The sequence below is a fragment of the Panthera onca genome, chromosome B4 (genome assembly GCF_046562875.1).
Source record: "Panthera onca isolate mPanOnc1 chromosome B4, mPanOnc1 haplotype 2, whole genome shotgun sequence".
NCBI classification, from domain to species: Eukaryota; Metazoa; Chordata; class Mammalia; order Carnivora; family Felidae; genus Panthera; species Panthera onca.
Window position 1 is genome coordinate 134,276,244 of NC_138345.1, and position 21,702 is coordinate 134,297,945.

The 21,702-nt window shown below is 44.2% G+C and overlaps 1 protein-coding gene across 6 annotated transcripts in view; it reads left to right on the forward strand.

Moving 5' to 3' along the window:
- Positions 1-21,357, forward strand: part of XRCC6 (X-ray repair cross complementing 6) — a 28,444-nt gene extending 7,087 nt beyond the window's left edge. For 3 of the 6 annotated variants that reach the window (XM_078449400.1, XM_078449398.1, XM_078449399.2), the window contains 11 exons: positions 2,823-2,935; positions 6,872-7,010; positions 7,230-7,484; positions 8,064-8,247; positions 10,316-10,502; positions 11,768-11,936; positions 12,632-12,793; positions 14,976-15,105; positions 16,008-16,108; positions 19,702-19,815; positions 20,942-21,357. In XM_078449400.1, coding sequence (XP_078305526.1) covers positions 2,823-2,935; positions 6,872-7,010; positions 7,230-7,484; positions 8,064-8,247; positions 10,316-10,502; positions 11,768-11,936; positions 12,632-12,793; positions 14,976-15,105; positions 16,008-16,108; positions 19,702-19,815; positions 20,942-21,138 — 1,751 coding nt within the window. In that variant the 3' untranslated portion in view covers positions 21,139-21,357. The remainder of the gene's footprint in view (positions 1-2,822; positions 2,936-6,871; positions 7,011-7,229; positions 7,485-8,063; positions 8,248-10,315; positions 10,503-11,767; positions 11,937-12,631; positions 12,794-14,975; positions 15,106-16,007; positions 16,109-19,701; positions 19,816-20,941) is intronic. The other 3 variants (XM_078449403.2, XM_078449402.1, XM_078449401.1) reach the window with 2 other exon arrangements.
- Positions 21,358-21,702: the final 345 nt, after the last annotated feature.

Here is a 21,702-nt window from a genome sequence, read left to right on the forward strand (position 1 = left end):
CCAAGGAGTAGGTAAGTTAATGCCAAGTATTGATAAGGGCAGTGACAAAGATAAAATTAGCATTTCGTAATAGAGAATGAATGGTACTGATTTAGCTAGGGTGGTCAGGGAAGGCTTCTCTGAAGAAAGTGGTGTCTAAGTTAAAACCTGAATAAACGTTCTTGTCGAAAAAAGTATATTTGAAGTTATAGCACCTTCTATAACTATAGAAGACTATAAGTCTTCTAAGGTAGACCAGATAGTATAAAAAATCAGCTCCGATAATTCAAAAAATCTGTGAAAATTCAGCTAAACATCACTAGTAATATTATTTATTGTATAAATAGCGAGGAGTCTCTGCTTTTTTTTTAATTTTTAATTTTAATTTTATTCTTTTTAAAATTTACATCCAAATTAGTTGGCATATAGTGCAACAATGATTTCGGGAGTAGATTCCTTAGTGCCCCTTCCCCATTTAGCCCATCCCCCCTCCCACACCTCCTCCTGTAACCCTCTGTTTGTTCTCCATATGTATGAGTCTCTTATGTTTTGTCCCCCTCCCTGTTTTTATGTTATTTTTGTTTCCCTTATGTTCCCTTATGTTCATCTGTTTTGTCTCTTAAAGTCTTCATATGAGTAAAGTCATATGATATTTGTCTTTCTCTGACTAATTTCACCCAGCATAATACCCTCCAGTTCCATCCACATAGTTGCAAATGGCAAGATTTCATTCTTTTTGATTGGAGTAATACTCCATTGTATATATACACCACATTTTCTTTATCCATTCATCCATCAATGGACATTTGGGCTCTTTCCATCCTTTGGCTATTGTCGATAGTGCGGCTATAGACATGGGGGTGCATGTGTCCCTTCGAAACAGCACACCGGTATCCCTTGGATAAATGCCTAGTCGTGCAATTGCTGGGTCGTAGAGTAGGTCTATTTTTGTTTTTTTGCAGAACCTCCATACTGTTTTCCAGAGTGGCTGCACCAGCTTGCATTCCCGTATACACAGAGAATCTTAAGCTTATATACACAATTTTGAGTTCTGCCTTTTTTCCTTAATGAATTACAGATATATTTTTCCATGTAATTATGTATATGTTGTCTTTATAAGTCATTTTAAACGTACTATAATTTATTCAGTCTGCCTCCTGTTAAACATTTTAGTTTGTTTTTTTTTTTTTTTTTTTTTTATATTTTTTAGTTTATTTGTTTATTTTGAGAGAGTGAGAGAGAGGTCAGGGGAGGGTCAGAGAGAGGGAGAGAGAGAAGACTCCAGACAGGCTCTGCTCTGTCAGCGTGGAGCCAGATGCAGGGCTTGAACCCACAGACTGTGAGATCATGTCCTGAACTTAAACCAAGAACTGGATGCTCAACCATTGAGCCTCCCAGGTGCCCCCATTTTAGTTATTTTCAATTTTTTAAAAATTTTTTAAAGTTTATTTTTGTGAGAGAGAGAGAGAGAGAGTATGAGTGGGGAGAGGGGCAGAAGGAGATAGGGAGACACAGAATCTGCAGCAGGCTCCAGGCTCTGAGCTGTCAGCTCAGAGCGCCGGATACGGAGCTCGAACCCACGAACTGTGAGATGGTGATCTGAGCCAAAGTCGGATACTCACCCGACTGAGCCACCCTGGTGACCCAATTTCTTTTTTTCTCCCCAATACTTCTATTTTTATTTTAAAACTTTTCTTTTCTTCTTCTTTTTTTTTTAATGTTTATTTATTTTTGAGAGGAAAGAGAGCACAAGTTGGGGAGGGGCAGAGAGAAGGAGACCCAGAATCTGCAGCAGGCTCCAGGCTCAGAGCTGTCAGTGCAGAGCCCAATGCAGGGCTCAAATCCATGAACTGTGAGATCATGACCTGAGCCGAAGTCAGACGCTTAACTGCCTGAGCCACCCAGGCGCCCCAGTTCTTTTCAATTTCTTACTTTAATAAGCAACACTGTGGACAATTCTGCATAAGGGATTTTTCATATCTTACGTTCTTTAGATTGCTAAGAGGTAGAATTCACTGGGTCAAGGTAGAATTTTTGTTTAGGGGTCTTGACCCATAATCATGTTGTTTTACAGATGGGCAATTACATTTATTGTATTAGAAAGCAGCAGTGTCAAAAAGGGAGACAACCAGATATTTTATGTGTTTGTTTTTTTTTTTTTAAAAACTAAACATCGCCTATGATGCCAAAAAAGGGATTAGGAAACTTGAATCTGACAAAGCCTCTCTAGGTCCTCAGTAGAAAAGACAGAGGACTGTGTCTGTCTACACCAAAAGAATGCAGTCAGCAAAATCCATAATGTGGAAAACTGTACATAACACAACATTCTGGTTCTTCAACAAATAAGTTATAAGACACAAAAGATGGAAGGGGTATCTATAGATTAAGAGGCTTCAAAAACATTTTTTTTTTTTTTCAAGTCAAAACTAGTGTTTAGGAATGTTCACTTGGGGGTGCCTGGGTGGCTTAGTAGGCTTAGTGTCCACCTTGGGCTCAGCTCATGATCTCATGGTTCATGGGTTCGAGCCCCCCATTGGGCTCTGTGCTGACAGCTTGGACGGAGCCTGGAGCCTGTTAAAAACTCTCTATTTCCTTCTCTCTCTCTGCCCCTCCCCTCCTCAAAAATAAATCAACACTAACAAAAAAATTTAGACAGGAATGTTCACTTGGACGATAAAACTATAAAGAAAGTAAGGAAATGATTATTAAAAATCAGGATAATGGTTACTCTTGGGAGGAGAGTGGGCATTGTAATGGGATTTTTTCTATTTTATATGAATAATAATAAACATCATAAATATGAGCACAAGAGCAAACATTTTCTCCTGTCTTTTCCCCCATAGGAGAATATACATATTCAGGAAGAGATAGTTTGATTTTTTTGGTTGATGGTTCTAAGGCCATGTTTGAATCTCAGAGTGAAGTTGAACTGACTCCTTTTGACATGAGCATCCAGGTAAGACTACCTTTTATATAATTTAAAAAAAGAAATGAAAGAAAAAATTATTAACACCACTTTAAAAATTATGCACTCTGAAAATTTGTTGGTGAATGATAATTAGTGGTTAGCTTCCCAGGAATGCTACCTATACTCTGAGATAAAAAAGGGTAGCAGTGCTGGAGAACAGGCCTGTTTTATTTTGTGTTTGAACTTCAGACCCTAGTAATACGTTGCTCCCACCTTCTGTGTTAGCTCTGGTAGCACAGGAAGGCTCCTCCTGTAGAGGTGTGAGTGTGAACGAAGAAAGAAAGTTCCAGCAGATACGGTGTCAATGTGAGTCCTCTTGTAATTGGTGTTTGGAAGTTGAGTATTACCTGTGGTTGAAAAATACTACAACAAAAAGACAATCTAATTTAACAATGGACATAGACTTGGGGCACCTGGGTGGCTCAGTTGGTTAAGCGTCCTACTTCAGGACGCTCAGCTCATGATCTCGCGGTTCGTGGGTTCGGGCCCCACATCCGGCTCTGCTGACAGCTCAGAGCCGGGAGCCTGCTTCAGATTCTGTGTCCCCTTTCTCTCTGCCCCTCCCGCATGCGTGCTCTGTGTGTCTCTCTCTCTCCCTCTCTCTCAAAAATGAACATTAAAACATTTTTTAAGAAATGGGCATAGGACTTGAAAATACATTTCTCTAAAGATACACAGATGGCCAAGGAGCCCACAAAAAGACCCACAACATTTGTAGTTCTTAGAGAAAAGCAAATCGACACCACAGTGAGGTATCACAAGTCACTAGCATGGCTATAATATAGAGGGGAAAAAAAGGATACTAAGAAGTGTTGGCGGGGCGCCTGGGTGGCTCAGTCAGTTAAGCATCCAACTTTTGCTCAGGTCATGATCTCGCGGTTCGTGAGCTCGAGCCCCGTGTTGGGCTCTGTAATAACAGTTCAGAGCCTGGAGTCTGCTTTGGATTCTGTGTCTCCCCCTGTCTCTGCCCCTCCCCCGTTCATACTCTGTCTCTCTCTCTCTCTCTCAAAGGTAAATCATAAAACATTAATAAAATAAAATAAAATAGGTTAATTTGGGGATGCCTGGCTGGCTTATTCATTAAAGCATGAGACTCTTGATCTTGGAGTTGTAAGTTCAAATCCCATGTTGGGCATGGAGTCTGCTTTCAAATACAATGGTTAATTTTGTTATGTGAATTTTACCTCAAAAAAAATTACCATTTCTTGGGGCGCTTGAGTGGCTCATTCGGTTAAGTGTCTGACTCTTAATTTCTGCTCAGGTCATGATCTCCTGGTTCATGAATTCGAGCCCTGCATCAAGCTCCACAGTGATAGGGCAGAGCCTGCTTGGGATTTTCTCTCTGTCTGTCTCTCTTTGTCTCTGTCTCTCTCTCTGCCCCTCCCCTGCTCATGTGCCTGCCCTCTCTTTCTCTCTCTGTCTCCTTCTCTCTCTCTTTCTTTCTGTCAAAATAAACTTAAAAAAAAAAAGAATAAAACAAAAGATTACCATTTCTTTATACAGAAGAATTACAGAGACTTATTGTATATCTTATATTTTTAGAGTTTGGAACGAAACAGAAGCTTCTCATTTTCTAATTTGTATACAAGCAGTTCTTGTTTTGGGCAAATCAGAATATCTTGCATCTAGAAAAAAATGAGAACAGTCCTTAACTTTAACTTTAAAGCAGCGTTTTTCAGAATCACGCACAGGGCTTGTTAGCTAGCACAGATTGCAGGGACTTACCCCACAATCAGAATTTCTGATTCTGTAAAAGTCTAGTGCTGGGACCAAGAATTTGCCTTTCCAGCAAGTTCCCAGGTGATGCTGCTGTTACTAGCTTGGAGATTACTCTTTGAGGAGCACTGCTTTAACCTTTTTTGGACTCATGGACCTCTCTGAGGATATGATGACAGCTGTGTACCCTCTCTTCAAAAAGATACAGTCATAGTTCTGCATGTAATTTCAAAGGGTTTTTGGAAACCTTGATGCCTGAGTAACATGCCGCTGACTGTGCAGAGCCTGCTTGGGACTCTGTCTCTCTCTGCCCCTCCCCTGCTCTCTCTCTTAAAAATAAATAAATTCAAACTTAAAAAAATGTTTTAGAAACCTCAATGCCTAAAGAACCCTTTTTGTCTGCGCCCCCCTCAAAAATAAACATAAAAAAAGAACCCAGAATAAAATGTAGTATCATATAGCAAATAATTGAGACATTCACGGATGAGTAAAATGTATTTAATAAGCAATGAAAAAACATTTCCTCAAATTCTTTTTTTTTTTTTCTTAATTCTTAGAACCTAAAAGAAGCCCTCACAGATTTTTGTAAACGTTTATAGGCTCCTCAAAGTAGATTAAAAGTCATTGGGGCGAGGGGCGCCTGGGTGGCTCAGTCAGTTAAGCGACTGATTCTTGATCTCAGCTCAGGTCTTGATCTCAGGATCATGAGTTCAAGCCCTGTGTTGGGCTCTGTGCTGGGTGTGAATTCTACTTAAAAGAAAGAGTTATGGGGATGAAAAATACAGCATAGGGGGAATATAGTTATGGTATGGTAATAGCATTATATGGTGACAGATGGTAGCTACACTTGTGAGCAAAGCATAATGTGTAGACTTGTCACGTGACTATGTCGTACACCTAGAACTGCTGTAACATGTCAAGTATACTTCAATAAAAAGATAATAGATTAAAATACAGGAATAACTCCTTGCGATGCAGATTGTTGTCAGTGAGTAGACACAGTTTAAGTTCTGCGTTTGTTATTTATTTATTATTAATTTTTTTTTATGTTTTATTTTTTATATTTGAGAGAGAGACAGAGACAGCGAGTAGGGGAGGGGCAGAGAGACGGAGACAGAGAATCCGAAGCAGGCTCCAGGCTCCTCCGAGCTGTCAGCACGGAGCCCGACCCGGGGCTGGGACTCGCAAACCATGAGATCGTGACCTGAGCCCAAGTCAGACGCTTAACTGACTGAGCCACCCTGGCGCCCCTTAAGTTCTGCGTTTCGGGAGAGAATTACTTTTGAGGAAGTCTGGGTAGAGTCTTCAGCCAGGCATGGGGGCAGGTTGGGGGGTGTCGCCGTGGTCTCTCTGTCAGCTCTGCATATTCAGAAACTTCATGTCAATGCCTCCCAGAATTAAGTAGGTCAAAGGACTGACCAGCTGTTATGAGACCCTGATTTACTCGATGCTGACCTTAGTTTCTTTTCTCATTTATCTATTTATTTTAAAGATTTTAGTTTTAAGTAATCTCTGCACCCAACGTGGGGCTCGAACCTACAACCCTGAGGTCAAGAGTTGCGAGCTCTACCGACTGAGCCAGCCAGGTGCCCTGACGCTGACCTTAGTTTAAATGGGTAGATAGGACTTTCCTGGAATACTGGTGTATTTAATTGTGTAATGAAGCACATTTTATTACAGAAGATGCTGTTAGGAAAAAAAATGCTGTTAGTAGTTATGGACTTATTGTTGGGTCACATCTAATTATTGTTAGCCTAAATCTTTTATATACGTAATTATTTTATGTATGTAAATTCTGTTTCTTGCTATCAAGCTACTTGAGGGATGGGATCATCCCTTTACTAACTCAGTCAGTTAAGTAAATGGCATTAGTGGGACTCACATCCAGATTTTCTGATTCCAATACTGAGCTGTTTTTCCCCCTTATAGCAGAATTTCCTCCCTGAGTATATATGTTTTTAATTCTCTGATTTCTTATGGTAGGAACTGCTTCTACTTCTGTTATCTACTTACCGCACTCTGCCTTCTGTTATAGTGTAATATATATGCCCATCCCTCTCACTGATTCATGACTTTCCTGAAGATACGGGTCATTCCTTAACCTAATGCCATGTATAAATTCACCTACGACGTGCAAGGCACTTATGGAGCTTAATTTTAGTGGTGAGTAGTTAAGTATTAATCGGATTTTATTTTGATTTTTATCAGTGTATCCAGAGTGTGTATACCAATAAGATCATAAGCAGTAATCAAGATCTCTTGGCGGTGGTGTTCTATGGTACTGAGAAAGATAAAAATTCAGTGAATTTCAAAAATATTTACGTCTTACAGGAGTTGGATAATCCAGGTCAGTAGTATTCTAAGATCAGCTTTTCCCTTACATTGGATGGTCACTACCCTGAACAAAGAGGGGCGTGGAGAAGGAGGTAGATCCTGGGTTGAGGACTTTGTGGGTTAAACACCTCCGGGGTGAGAATAGGACCCTAGGCTCTTCTTTTAGCCTTACCAAAGCAGCACTGACACTATTCTGATTTTTCTGCCCGTTTGACTTCCTGTCTCTGATCAGGTGCTAAGCGAGTGCTTGAGCTTGACCAGTTTAAGGGGGAGCAGGGGAAAAAACATTTCCAAGATCTCATTGGCCATGGATCTGACTACTCACTAAGTGAAGTGCTGTGGGTCTGTGCCAACCTCTTTAGCGATGTCCAGGTCAAGATGAGCCATAAGAGGATCATGCTGTTCACCAATGAAGATGACCCCCATGGCAATGACAGTGCCAGAGCCAGCCGGGCCAGGACCAAAGCTGGGGATCTCCGTGACACAGGTTGGCATTTTCCCTGATCTTTTAAGTTGGCACTTAATCTTACTACTTCTCTATAGATGATGTCAAACATTTGCTTTTCACCATTCAGAGTGAAATAAAAGAATAAAATGAAGTTACACAGGTATAACATTCCTGCTAAAAATAACTAGGCCATTAACTTTCTTTTTTTCTTAAGTTTATTTATTTATTTTGAGAGAGACAGAAACAGCTCAAGTGGAAGAGGGGCAGAGAGCGAGGGAGGGAGAGAGAGAGAGAGAGAGAGAGAGAATCCCAAGCAGGCTCTGCAATGCAGGGCTCGAACTCACGAAACTATGAGATGACGACCTGAAACCAGGTGCCCTTAGGCCATTGGCTTTCTGAAGGGCTCCACTAGAGTGAGCTTTTCTTGACTTTTCATGCTACCAGGCGTGGCAGTGGTTTGAAAAAGTTGTCATTATAGCAGCTGACTCCCTTACGGATTCTTTAAGTCCTGAAAACGTTAATAATCCCACTAGTTCTTTGCATATTTGAGCTCAACTGAAAAAAATTCTCACTTGATGAAAACTGTTTTCCCCTCACTTTTGGCTGTCCTTGCCCCAGGTATCTTCCTGGACTTGATGCACCTGAAGAAACGTGGGGGCTTTGACATATCCTTGTTCTACCGAGATATCATCAGCATAGCAGACGATGAGGACCTAGGGGTTCACTTTGAAGAGTCGAGCAAGCTGGAAGACCTGTTGAGGAAGGTTCGAGCCAAGGAGACCAAGAAGCGCATGCTCTCCAGGTATGCTCGAACCTGGGCTAGTTGCCCACAAGTCCCCTACTTAATCTTAAGCACCGCAGTGCCTTGACCTCCCTGAATACTTACCTCTGGGCTGTGCCTCACTGTCTTCCTCTAAAACACTTGCTTTACTTCGGGATGGACAAGCTGTTTGCTTCTTTTTTTCTGGAAAGAGCTGGTATGCTAGTTTTGCAAAATAACACAGCTCTCTGCTTGCTTGGGGTAAACAGTTGTGGCCTAACGCTGTCCTCAGTTGCATGCATTAGTATATCGTCTGCTTTCTTCTCCTCTGTAAATTGTGGATAGCAGCAATACCTAGTATAGAGCAAAAACTCAGAAAGTGCTAGTTATTTTCTCTGTTGTTAAGTTATTCTGATTTCTTATAAACCTGAGACCAATAGGAACCAGATTGTTAGATTATCTTCTTTTTTTCTTTTCTTTATTTATTTACTTAGAGAGAGACAGAGCATTAACAGGGGAGGGGCGGAGAGAGAGGAGAGAGAGAATCCCAAGCAGGCTCCTCACTGTCAGTGCGGAGCCCGACGTGGGGCCCAAACCCATGAACTGTGAGATCATGACCTGAGCTGAGATCCAGAGTTGGACAGTTAACCGACTGAGCCACCTAGGCACCCTAGGTTATCTTTAGAGAGTGTTGGCATTAGAATCCTAAGGGCTCCCCTATGTTGTTTTCTGAAGATTCACACCAGGCTTTCATTTTAGACTAGTTTCTACAACATACGAGAATATGACCATTGTAGTTTTTGAGCAGTTTTCAAGAGATTACTGACAATTCTACTAGAAAGCCCATGAGATTATTGTAGGAAAACCAGAAACCAGCTCATTGCCACAGCTGTAATATGGCAGTTGGCTCTCCTTTCCTCCTTAGGAATTTCTCCTTTTCTCAGACAAGCACCCTAGCATCTCTTCTCCCTTCCTGAAGTAGTGGAGTGTTGTTACTACAATTTGGAAATCTGGTACACATTTTGGTGGGGATGGCAGGGAGGGTAAAATAGTAATTAAACGTGTAAGTCCTTGGGGCGCCTGGGCGGGTCAGTTGGTTGGCGTCCGACTTCAGCTCAGGTCATGATCTCGTGGTCCGTGAGTTCAAGCCCCGCGTCGGGCTCTGTGCTGACAGCTCAGAGCCTGGAGCCTGCTTCAGATTCTGTGTCTCCCTCTCTCTCTGCCCCTTCCCCACTCATGCTCTGTCTCTCTCTGTCTCAGAAATAAATAAACATTAAAAAAATGAACATGAGAAGAAAAACAGAAGATAATCTAACAATCTGGTTATTAGTTGTCTGTCCTCGGGGAAGTTAGATAATCTCTCTCTGAGCCTCATTGTTTTCAACTGTAAAAAAGGACAGTAATAAGGTTTTTGGGTGATAAACAACAGAAACTGACTCTTGACTAATTTCAGATGTTATAAGCCTGAACAGGATGATCAGTATAGGAACCAGGGTGGCACCAGGAATCCAGATAGCAAGAACTAATGACCGTGTCCTCAGGGTACCACTGTCATAAAGCATCCCTTGCAACCTTGTCCTTCCTTGGTCACCGCTTATGACCTAGACTGTCAGGAGAATAGGTCTGACTGCTTAAGCCTAGGCCAGATATGCCCACCACTTGGCCAGAGGAGAGTATAATACTTTGATTAACATTCCCCCAAAACTGCAGTGGGGGAAGGGTGGTTCCCAAAGAAAAATTGGGGTTTCATTGTTAAAAGGGGGAGGGGATACTAGACACAAGCAGAAACAATAGATCATATAATACAGGGTTATTATGATGATTGAATGAGAAAATAGCTATAAAGTGATGGTACAGTGCTGGGCTCAAAAATAACCCTTATTTTTATTACAGTGCATTCTTTATCATTATTTTAAGTAGTTAACAATACTGAAACTAATTTTTGTGGTGTAGACCCTGAGGTAATGTTATAACAAACTCCACTGTATTATTAAAATGTATTCTATTTATATTCCAAGAATTTGGATTATTGGAGAGAGTAGAATTTAGCTAGGAAAGCATAATCTCTCAGTCCCGTGTTTGTTTGTTTTTATACTTTTCTCTCCTCCAGCCTGAAGCTTAAACTCAGCAAAGATATAGCGCTCACTGTCGGCATTTATAATCTGGTCCAGAAGGCTTACAGACCTCCTCCAGTGAGACTTTATCGGGAAACCAATGAACCAGTGAAAACCAAGACCCGGACATTTAATGTAAACACAGGCAGTTTGCTTCTGCCTAGTGATACGAAGAGGTCTCAGGTAGGCCTGCTTTCTTACTGAGTTTTGTCCCATTGAAGAGTCAATAGGGAGGGAGACATTGATCAGCCTAACTAGTTAAGTGTCTTTCATGTATGCATCTTTGTAGCTAAGCTGTTAAAGCACAAAGCCATTACTCTTTGGAACTATGGCATATAGATCATCTTTTTTTTTTTTTTTTAATTTATTTTTTACATTTTATTTATCTTTGAGAGAGAGACAGAGCACAAGTGGGGGAGGGGCAGAGAGAGAGGGAGACACAGAATCCAAAGCAGGCTCCAGGCTCTGAGCTGTCAGCACAGAGCCCGATGCTGGGTTTGAACCCATGAACCGTGAGATTATGACCTGAGCCGAAGTCAATTGCTTAACCAACTGAGCCACCCAGGTGCCCCTAGATCATCTTTTTTAAGAGACTTTATTTTTTTAATTATTTATCTTTTTTTAATAAATTTTCTTTAATGTTTATTTTTGAGAGAGACAGAACACGAGTGGGGGAGGGGCAGAGAGAGAGGGAGACACAGAATCCGAAGCAGGCTCCAGGCTCTGAGCTGTCAGCATAGAGCCCGATGCGGGGGTCAAACCTACAAACCACAAATCCTGACCTGAGCCAAAGTCAGACGCTTAACAAACTGAGCCACCCAGGCACCCCTAAAGATTTTATTTTTAAGTAATCTCTATACCCAATGTAGGGCTTGAATTTACAACCCCAGGATTAAGAGTCACATGCTTCACCGGCTGAGCCAGCCAGGCATCTAGATCATTAATACCTTGAGAGCTAGAAAGTTAGAGCCAGTGTTTGAAAGAGATGTCAGTGGAAACTTTAGCCCTGACCACTCTGCATTCTGTTCTAATAGTTAAATTCTTTGCGTGTGTATGGTAGCAGAAAATGCTTTAGAATCAACTAGGGAGATGAATGAAGGAAGTATGTTAGATGTAAACTGCACTTTTTTAGGGAGAGTTTTGGGTTTTTTTTCCCTTCCCCAAACGGAATTTTCTCCTATGCTTTGAAATGATACACGTATGCCTTTCGTAATCAGAAGGACAGACTGAGAACGCAGAACGTTGTCTTCCCTCATTCTCTCACCTTTGTGCAATCTGAGGAATGATTTGATATCTAAAATTAAAATCAAATGAGTCATCCTTTTTAATTATACAAAATGTGGGAGAGAATCTGAGATTTTTTTTGCATAAGGTAAGGACCAACCAAGGATCAACTAAGTATCTCCACGTAGCCTCTTTATGTGGCCCTCGTGTTCCCCTTCCTTTAGATCTATGGGAATCGTCAGATTGTGCTAGAGAAAGAGGAAACAGAAGAGCTGAAACGGTTTGATGAACCAGGTTTGATTCTCATCGGTTTCAAGCCCTTGATAATGCTGAAGAAGCACCATTACCTGAGGCCCTCCCTATTTGTGTACCCGGAGGAGTCCCTGGTAAATGGTATGTGACTTCGATCAAGGGTAAATGAATGAGTAACAGAAGGTAGTTTACCGAGCGAGCTGCTTGCAAACTGGATAGGATGGCTTAAGGGGGTATTTTGAAAGTGTTTCTGGTCAGATAAGCTTTGGAAATTTGGGACTAAACAAAGTTAAAGAGATTTCTTTAGGACCTATAATACACTCCGGAGGGTGGTGGGGGAGATACGGAATTAGTATTTTTAAAACTTACTTCCTATGGAATTCTTTCTTTGAGGCATCAGATACAGAGTTAACAAAGAAGAAAAACCAGTTTCTTCCTTCGTGTCAGCAATTAAAGATGATACGAATTAGGTCGTTGGGTTTGTGCTGTCCAGACCTCTATTCCTCTGTGCTGTAGCTAATGAACCCCCTGGATTTGACCTGATTGGCTTTCATTAGTAACTGGGGCTTACTTACATTGTCAGCCTAAATATGGTAAAAGTGAACTAATGTTAATAATTCACACCTCTAAATGGGGTATTCGAGGCATCTAATCCCTTTCTCTTCCCTTCTGTGCCTCTGCTGCTCGTCAGCTCTAGGCTTCTCACACCTTACTTGGTGAAGTATCACAAGCCCTTTTAAGAAAATGGGAGAGAAATTGTAGGCTTATAACATGAGCTACCAGAGAAAAAAGGAGACACTTTTGGGATGCAGATCCTTGGGCCGTTTGTTTTTTAGGGAGCTCAACTCTGTTCAGTGCTCTACTCACCAAGTGTCTGCAGAAGGAGGTCATGGCGGTGTGCAGATACACCCCCCGTCGGAACACGCCTCCTTATTTTGTGGTCTTGTTGCCACAGGAAGAGGAGCTGGATGACCAGAAAATTCAGGTGACTCCCCCAGGTATGTGGAAGAGATCCTTTCAGTGCTACTGAACTTTGCTCAGACTTTGGAATCACTCATCGGATTCCAACTCAGACCTGCTGAACCATAGTCTCCAGGAATGGGGCATTTGTGCATTTTCAGGGTTTCACAGATGACACAGATGCAGAGCCAGGTAAAGCTGCCAAATATGGTTGTGCAGTACACAACATGTACAGCTGTACAAGGCAGCTCTACAGCCACAGTCGAGAATTGGCTGCATAGGGACTGTTGGCAGGTTAGTGACCAAGTTGATGGCTCACTGCTGATACTTTTCTTTACTAAAAGCAATTCTTTGGCACCCTTGAAATGTTCAAAAAAACATTTTTTTTTTACATTTATTTTTGAGACAGAGAGAGACAGAGCATGAACGGGGGAGGGGCAGAGAGAGAGGGAGACACAGAATCTGAAGCAGGCTCCAGGCTCTGAGCCATCAGCCCAGAGCCCGACGCGGGGCTCGAACTCACGGACCGCGAGATCGTGACCTGAGCTGAAGTCGGACGCTTAACCGACTGAGCCACCCAGGCGCCCCATCCTTGCAATGTTTAATGTTTGGTTTATTTTCTGCATACACCAAGGCAGTGATATGTAGTAGAAAGACCATGGGTTTTGATGTCATACTTGACCATATCTTACTCTTTTAAAAAATTTTTTTTTTTTTGACGTTTTATTTATTTTTGAGACAGAGAGAGACAGAGCATGAACAGGGGAGGGTCAGCGAGGGGGAGACACAGAATCTGAAACAGGCTCCAGGCTCTGAGCTGTCAGCACAGAGCCCGACGTGGGGCTCGAACTCACGGACCGCGAGATCATGACCTGAGCCGAAGTCGGCTGTCCAACCGACTGAGCCACCCAGGCGCCCCGACCATATCTTCTTACTCTTATGTGTGGAAAAGTTTACTTTCTTTTGTTTCAGGCCCGTCTCTGCCACACGCCACCTGGCTAACTTGGGCAAATAATTTTAACTTTTCTGTTTATATTCCTTGCCTGTAAAGATGAGAATTCTGGAACACCTTTCTCTTCAGGTTGTTTCACATTTGAAATAAGTTAATAAACGTACAAGGGCCTAGCCCAAAGTAGCCAAGAGAAGGTAGTCTTCTTTCTTTTTTAGCCACGTTAAAAAATGAATTTTGTGGAGAGCCTAAGTCAATTAAGCGTCCGCCTCTTGATTTCAGCTCAAGTCATGATCTCACAGTAGTGAGACTGAGCCCCACGTCGGGCTGCGTGCTGACCGCTCAGATCCTGTTTGGGATTCTCTCTCCCTCTGTCTCCTCTCCCCTGCTTGTTCTCTCAAAAATAAATGGATGAACATTAAAAAAAAAAAAAAAAAAAGAAAAAAGAAGAGATCCCAACTTTTTTTTTTTTAATGAACTTTATAAAGTAACTCTTTGTTATATCTCTAGCCCTGGTTGTCAAAATGCTGAGGAATAGCTTTGCATATCATTTAGTAAGCTCTTGTCTGTCAGCTCCAAATTCCTCCTGTTATGCTCTGTGGTGCCAAGGCCGAGACTGTCCAACTCGGGTTCCTCCTTTGCCAGCTGGCTCGCAATGAGGCTCCGTCAATAGTGAGTGCTTAGAGCGAGACTGTAGGGCAGAGGAGAGCAGAGGGACTTGCTCCTTCCTCTTGCTCAGTGTCGTGGGCATTGCTAGCAAGGGCCCCTCACCTGGCGGCAGCAGTCGGTTCCAGTCTAGATTTTGCCGCCTTTTAGAACCTGACAGAAAACTGGAACAAGATCGGCCTGATAACCCTTCCTCTTTACTTTTTGTGTGTGGAGGCGGTGGGGGAACAGAGGGGAGAGGCTGAGGCTCAGAGGAGGGCCTGATGGAGCTGAGTCTCAGCCCTCCAGGGAGGGGGCACTGTCTAGCTGGCCCTGGGTGTGTCCAGAAAGCTGGAGACTGGATCCAGCTGCTGCTGGCCCGTGAAGAGCCCTGGCCGGGCCACTGCCGGCAGGAACCGGCAGGTATGGGAGGCTCCCGCCTCCCTCTCTGTTCTGGAGGCTGCTAATGGGAATCAGCTGATAGAGGAGAAATAGGGCCGGCAGGGTCCCAGCCCCAGCATCACGGGACATAGAAGGGTGAGTGTGAAGTTGAGAGACTAATGACGACTCCACGACTGAAACCGTTTGTTGAGTCAGATCTTGGGAAACTAATGTCCTTTCTTCAGGCTTCCAGCTTGTCTTCTTACCCTATGCCGACGATAAACGGAAGGTGCCCTTTACTGAAAAAGTCATGGCAAATCCAGAGCAGATAGACAAGATGAAGGCCATTGTTCAGAAGCTCCGTTTCAATTACAGGTGAGTCGTGGGTTAGTGTCAGGCCTTGTTCTGGAACTGTCTCCTGGGGTGAGAGGATTATTTTACTCCCATGCTGCTGCTGAGTGTGGGAAGAAAAAGTATTCAGTTTCTTTCTCTCCATCTCCTACCACCTCTCCTTCGTCTTTTTTTTTTTTTTTTTTAACTTCCATGACTCTGCCTTCTCCATTTCTCTCTCTGCCCACAGCTTCCAGTGACAGACAGATGGGCAGGGATTGTTAGCTTTTAAGTCAGCTTTTAGGGGCACCTGGGTGGCTCAGTCCGTTAAGTGTCTGTCTTTGGCTCAGGTCATGATCTCACGGTTCGTGGGTTCAAGCCCCGCCTCAGGCTCTGTGCTGACAGCTCACAGCTTCAGATTCTGTGTTTGCCTCTCTCTCTGCCCCTTCCCTGCTCGCGCTCTGTCTCTCTCTGCCTCTTAAAAACAAAGTGTTAAAAAAAATTTATTTAATATTATTATTTTTATTTGTGAGAGACAGAGAGAAACAGAGCACATGCAGGGGAGGGGCAGAGAGGGAGCGAGGCACAGAATCCGAAGCAGGCTCTGGGCTCTGAGCTGCCAGCCCAGAGCCTTATGTGGGGCTCGAACTCACAAACTGTGAGATCATGACCTGAGCCGAAGTCAGACGCTTAACTGACTGAGCCACCCAGGCACAACCCACCCCCCCCTCCCCTAATTTTTTTTTGATCGGCTTTTGGATTCCAATAAATTGGAAATTGGAGAGAGAAAAGTTGATTCCAGAGACAAGACTCCCAGCTGTTTTATCTGGGCTCTTTTCCTCAGCTGACCCTGGGCCTGTGGTATCTCAGTCGGGTTTATTTAATTTTATTATTATTATTTTTTAATGTTTAAATGCTTCAATTTATTTATGTTACTGTTTTACTAGAAGTGACGCCTTTGAGAACCCAGTGCTGCAGCAGCACTTCAAAAACCTGGAGGCCCTGGCTTTGGATTTGATGGAGCCTGAACAGGCAGTGGATTTGACATGTAAGAAGGCTGGGACTGAGCTCTTTCCATGGGAGGTTTTCGTAACGGTTTCACTCTGGACTGGAAATACGGATGCGTTTTCTAGTATCCTGCAAAGACTCAACCTCGTTTTTCCAGCCTTCTCTGAGAGATTTTCTAGACCAGCATAGACTGTCTCAGAAGAGATTTGGCTCATTCTGCTGTAAGAGGAGGAGAGTGTGCCAGGCTTCTGCAACCTGCCTTTGAACCAGGCCCCCTCATGACTACATGTTGGTAACAGTAAAAAAAAAAAAAAAAAAATAACCTATAACATTTATTGAGCGCTTACTGTGTGCCAGGCACTCTTTGTCCTAGCTGTTGACTCATCCAATTCTGGTAACTATGAGGTGGGCACCGTTGTCCTTATTTAATAGAGAGTGAGCAGTGGATCCAGGTTTAGAATCCAGTGCGTCTGGCCCAGAGCCCTCGCTCTGCACCACTGTGTTTCCTGTCTCTCCATCAGACTGTAGGCTCTGCCTCAGAAGATCCTTGTTACCCAGCATCGGGGAGATTTGCCTGGCCGCCTCGGTTGAGCTCTGAGCTCGCTGCCAGTCCCTCTCTTGACTGTGGTTCTCTTACGTATTTCATAAGAGGACGCACACAGTTTAGTGATACAGGTAAATATCAGCTGGGCAACAGATGGGATTTAATGAAGGCTCTTAACAGAGGTTGAAAAGATCAGAACAATTAGTGTGGCCTGCTGAGCTTCCCAGTTATTATTATTATTATTTAAAAAAAATTTTTTTTAATGTTTATTTTTGAGAGAGACAGAGCGTGAGCGGGGGAGAGTCAGAGAGAGAGGGAGACACAGAATCTGAAACAGGCTCCAGGCTCTGAGCTGTCGGTACAGAGCCCGACGTGGGGCTCGAACTCACAGACCATGAGATCATGACCTGAGCCGAAGTCGGATGCTTAACCGACCGAGCCACCCAGGCGCCCCGATACTGTTCTTATAAGCTATTGACACCGTCTCGGTCCTGACTGTCAGGAAGTGCTCAAAACACAGTTGTTCCCCTTTATTCCACAGCGTTCTCTCTCTTCCTCACCGGGGCCTTGGCCTCTTCCATTCTGGCTCCTGTCCTGTAATTGTACTGCAAGTTGTGTTTGCTCTTCCTGCCTCTATTTTCAAAACAGTTTTGGCTGCTCTGACGTTTCCTATAACTCCAGGGGCTCAGGTTTCTGTCCTCAGCCCCGCTGCTCTCCCTTCCCGTTGGTTATCTTGTCTGCTCCCCCGGCCTGCTGTATCCCTCATGTCTGTGACCCCCGAGCCTGTCTCCGGCCATACCCTTCGTCCCGGGCTCTGGCCGGAACTGCAGCTGCCTGGTGATGGCTGCTGCAGGCCCCAGGTGTCCCACCGCTCAGACACCCGCCCCCTTTGACGCTTGTTCTTTTCTGTTCTTCACTCGCTTCCAATCCGATGTGTAGCTGCTTCCCTCTGACACAGGATATGGTTTCCTTTGAATAAATAACTTCCTGAAGACTCAGAACTGTTTCTCACTTTCTCTGTTTGGCTTTGCGACACCAGGCTGTCTTGGTTTTTCTCCTGAGCTGACAGTGCCCTAAGACACCTTTGCTGGACCTGCTTCCCTTTTTTTCTCCTCTAAACATGGGAGCGAGTGCACTAGGTGATCCTGGGCCCTATCTTTCTCTGTCACTTCACTTCTCCCCAGGTGGCCTCCTCAGGCTCCACCAGTGGTTCCAAGTGTGCTTCCTGGAACGGCAGCACTGGTGTCTCCTGGAAACTTGTCAGAAATGCCCATGTTGAGCCCTTTCCCAGGCTGACTGAATCTGAAACTCAGGTTGGGCCCCTGCAACCTGTGTCTTACAACAAGCCTTCCAGGTTATTCTGAGACCTGCTCTTAACCTCTAGCACACTGGTTCTCAACTTTGGCTGTACAACAGAATCATCCAGGAGACTTCAAAAAATCTGGCGATTTAGGCCTCACCCCCAGACCACTTAAATCAGAATCTCTGGGGGTGGGGTTTGGGCATCAGGATTTTTTAAAAGTCTCAGCTGGTTGCCAGGTTGAGAACCAAAGCTCTCGCAGAGACTCCTATAGTCGGGAACGTGGGGCTTCTGTCTCAGCAGGAGCCCAGGTTGGTTGTGACATTGTGCCTTCTTCTGGGCACACCAGGCGGCAGGATCTTCCCTTAATACTTTGGAAACGTGGCCACATGAGGAGATGATGAGATACTCGTCTCCTCATGCCTGTCCTTGATGTGACACAGCTCAGGTCTCAAGCTCAACAAACCATATAATGGTTAGGTAACAAAGAAAACAAAAATACTGTCTTTCCCCCAAAGATACCTGTTTTCTGTTGTATCAGTCCTGGGGAATGCTCCTGCCATCCCAGCTGGTCGCCACCTCCCTCTGGCCACCCCTACACCTCACATTCTATCTGTACATCCATCAATTCTGCCACTTTATGGTCCCTTATCCCCTCCACCCTCACCCCAGGTTTGGCCTTCTGTCTCACCCACCTTCCATCCACACACAGCTCAGGATGATTTTTCTTTCTTTCTTTCTTTTTTTTTTTTTTAACTGTTTGTTTATTTTTGAGAGACAGAGAAAGATAGAGCATGAGCAGAGGAGGGACAGAGAGGGAGACACAGAATCCGAAGCAGGCTCCAGGCTCTGAGCTGTCAGCACAGAGCCCGACGCGGGGCTCGAACCCACAAGCTGTGAGATCGTGACCTGAGCTGAAGTCAGACACCCAACTGACTGAGCTACCTAGGCACCCCAGGATGATCTTTCTAAACTGGAAATGTAATTGGAATCATGTTGTTCCCTTGCTCATAGCCCTTCAGAGTTTCCCCACTGCTCTCAGGATAAAGTCTACGACCTGGGTGGGCATTCAAGGCTTCCATGACCTTGCCATGATCGCCTTTCCAGCCTCCTCACCGGTCCTACACTCCTGACATTCTACCTTCAAGCTGTATGTTATCTATTTCTTATCCTGTGCCTTCTCCTGCTTTGAATAGTCCCTGCCTGAGGAAGAACACTCAGCTTTGCAGACTTGGCTGCAGAAAATCTCTCCTGACCCCTCCTGTGTTCCAGTGTGCCTTTGTTCGGTCCCTTCCATCATGGCATTGCCAGCCACTGTGTTTATGTTTTTACTGCCTCCTTACCCTGACTAGACTGTAATCCCACTGGGGGCACGGACTCTTGTTTGAAACTCCAGAATCTAACCCCATTCTCAACTCTATTACTCCCAGCCGTTTGACCTTGAGCAAGTCATTTAACCTCTCTGCTTTCCTCTATAAAATAAGGAAACAAATTTACCTACCCTAGAGGTTGTTAGAGGATTAAATAAGTTTAAAGCAGTGAGAAGGGTGCCTGGCTGTAGTAAGTGCTCATTAAATTCAATTGTTAGAAGGTACTTGGTAAATATTAGGAAGACTTTGTTGAATGTGTTCTTGACCAGGTTAGTTGCCTCCTCCTGGACCCTTTCCTGACTTCCCTCAACCCCTGCAGTTAGGTGCTTTCTCCTCTGGTCCCTGTAGACTTGGAACTGGACAGGAAGCCAGGGCTTGTGACTCACCTGACTCATTCTTCTTGTGTTTTGATTTTCTAGTGCCTAAAACTAAAGCAATAGATAAGAGACTCGGCCCCCTGGTGGATGAGTTTAAGGAGCTTGTCTACCCACCTGATTATAATCCTGAAGAAAAAGTTTCCAAGAGGAAACAAGGTGAGGAACTGGGTTATTTATTTATTTTTCTAAGCTTATTTTTGAGAGCAAAAGGAGAGAGAGAGGGTGCAAGCAGGGGAGAGGCAGAGAGAGGGAGAATGAGGATCTGAAGTAGGTTCTGTGCTGATAGCAGAGAGCCCAACGCAGGGCTCGGACTCATGAACCGTGAGATCATGACTTGAGCTGAAGTCAGACACTTAGCTGACTGAGCCACCTAGGCGACCCAGGAACTGGTTTTTAATTTTTTTTTAATTTAAAAATTTTTAGTGTTTATTTTTGGGAGAGGGAGAGCGAGGAAGTGCTAGCAGGAGAGGGGCAGAGAGAGAAGGAGACAGAGAATACGTGTTATCAGCGCAAAGCCCGATGTGGGGCTCGAACTTGCAGCCTTCCAAGGAAATGGAGCTGTGAGAGGCTAGGTTGGTGGCCGTGGAGCCTTCTCTCTTCTCCATCAGAAGTGACTCCTTTAGGGGCACCCCGGGTGGCTTGGTCAGTTAGGCATCTGACTCTTGGTTTTGGCTCCGGTCATGATCTCATAGTTGGTGAGTTAGAGCCCCACATCAAGCTCTGTGCTGAGACTGTGGAGCCTGCTTGGGATCATCTCTCTCTCTCTCTCTCTCTCTCTCTCTCTCTCTCTCTGTCTCTCTCTACCCCTCCCCTGTTCTCACAAACACGTGTGCATGCTTTCTCTCAAAAGAAACAAACATTTATAAAAAAAAAACAAAACCAAAAAGTGACTCCTAGTGCCCTGTGTGAGCTATTACCATAGCTCTTCACACATGTGCACACTTTAGGGATTTACTTGTTTATCTCACTCAGTTTGCACTTGCTTATCGTCTAGCATGGCGCCTTAGTACTTGACACGGTGCTCTGTAAATGCTTTTTGAACAAAGGAAGGAATGACTTCCCCAGACTGAGCACCAATTTTGGGTAAACCGATGGCAACTGCACTACTTGGAACTTCCTTCTAGGTCTGATATGGTTTTGACTTTATGCTTAAATGAAGCTACCTTATCAAAACACGCTCCCATGGGCATCCCAGCTTACGGAAAATGGTTAACTGCAGCCCAGACCGTAGAAGGGCCACTGTTAGCATTTCCAATCACTCCCTCCTGACCTTTTTCCCCAGATGATGAAGGTTCTGGAAGCAAAAGACCCAAAGTGGAGTTATCTGAAGAGGAGCTGAAGGCCCATGTCAGCAAGGGCACGCTGGGTAAGCTCACTGTGCCCATGCTGAAGGAAGTCTGCAGGGTGTATGGGCTGAAGGGCGGGTTGAAGAAGCAGGAGCTGATGAACATGCTCACTAAGCACTTCCAGAAGAACTGACCAGAGACTGAACAGCTAGCCACCCTTCTGTGCTATAGCCAGGCTGCCTGGGTTGTTCTCATCAAGTTAAAACCTGTTTCTTCTGGGCCAGGAAGAGTCTGTCTGATAGAAGCCAGGAACTTTACATTTATGAGACTTTCTGTTGCCATGGAGACAGCATAGCCCTCCCACTTTGCTGGGCTTTACTGTCTGAATAAAGAGCTCTAACTTTGTACTATATACTGTTATTTTTTATTTTTCCATATTTTTATTTATTTTTGAGAGAGTGTAAGCCGGGGGCGGGGGGGGGCGGTGCGCAGAGAGAGGAGGGGACAGAGGATCTGAAGCGGGCGCTGTGCTGACAGCAGAGAGTCTGATGTGGGGCTCGAACTCATCGTGAGACACGATCTGAGCCGAAGTTAGATGCTTAGCCAACTGACTGAGCCACCCAGGTGCCCCTATACTGTTCTTTAGTATGAAAGAGAAAGATGTGTCTGTCTCACATCCAAAGATCACCTGCCATTGGCTACTGGCTTTATTTGCTCTCCCATTAGGAACACATCATCATCATGGAAATAAAATATC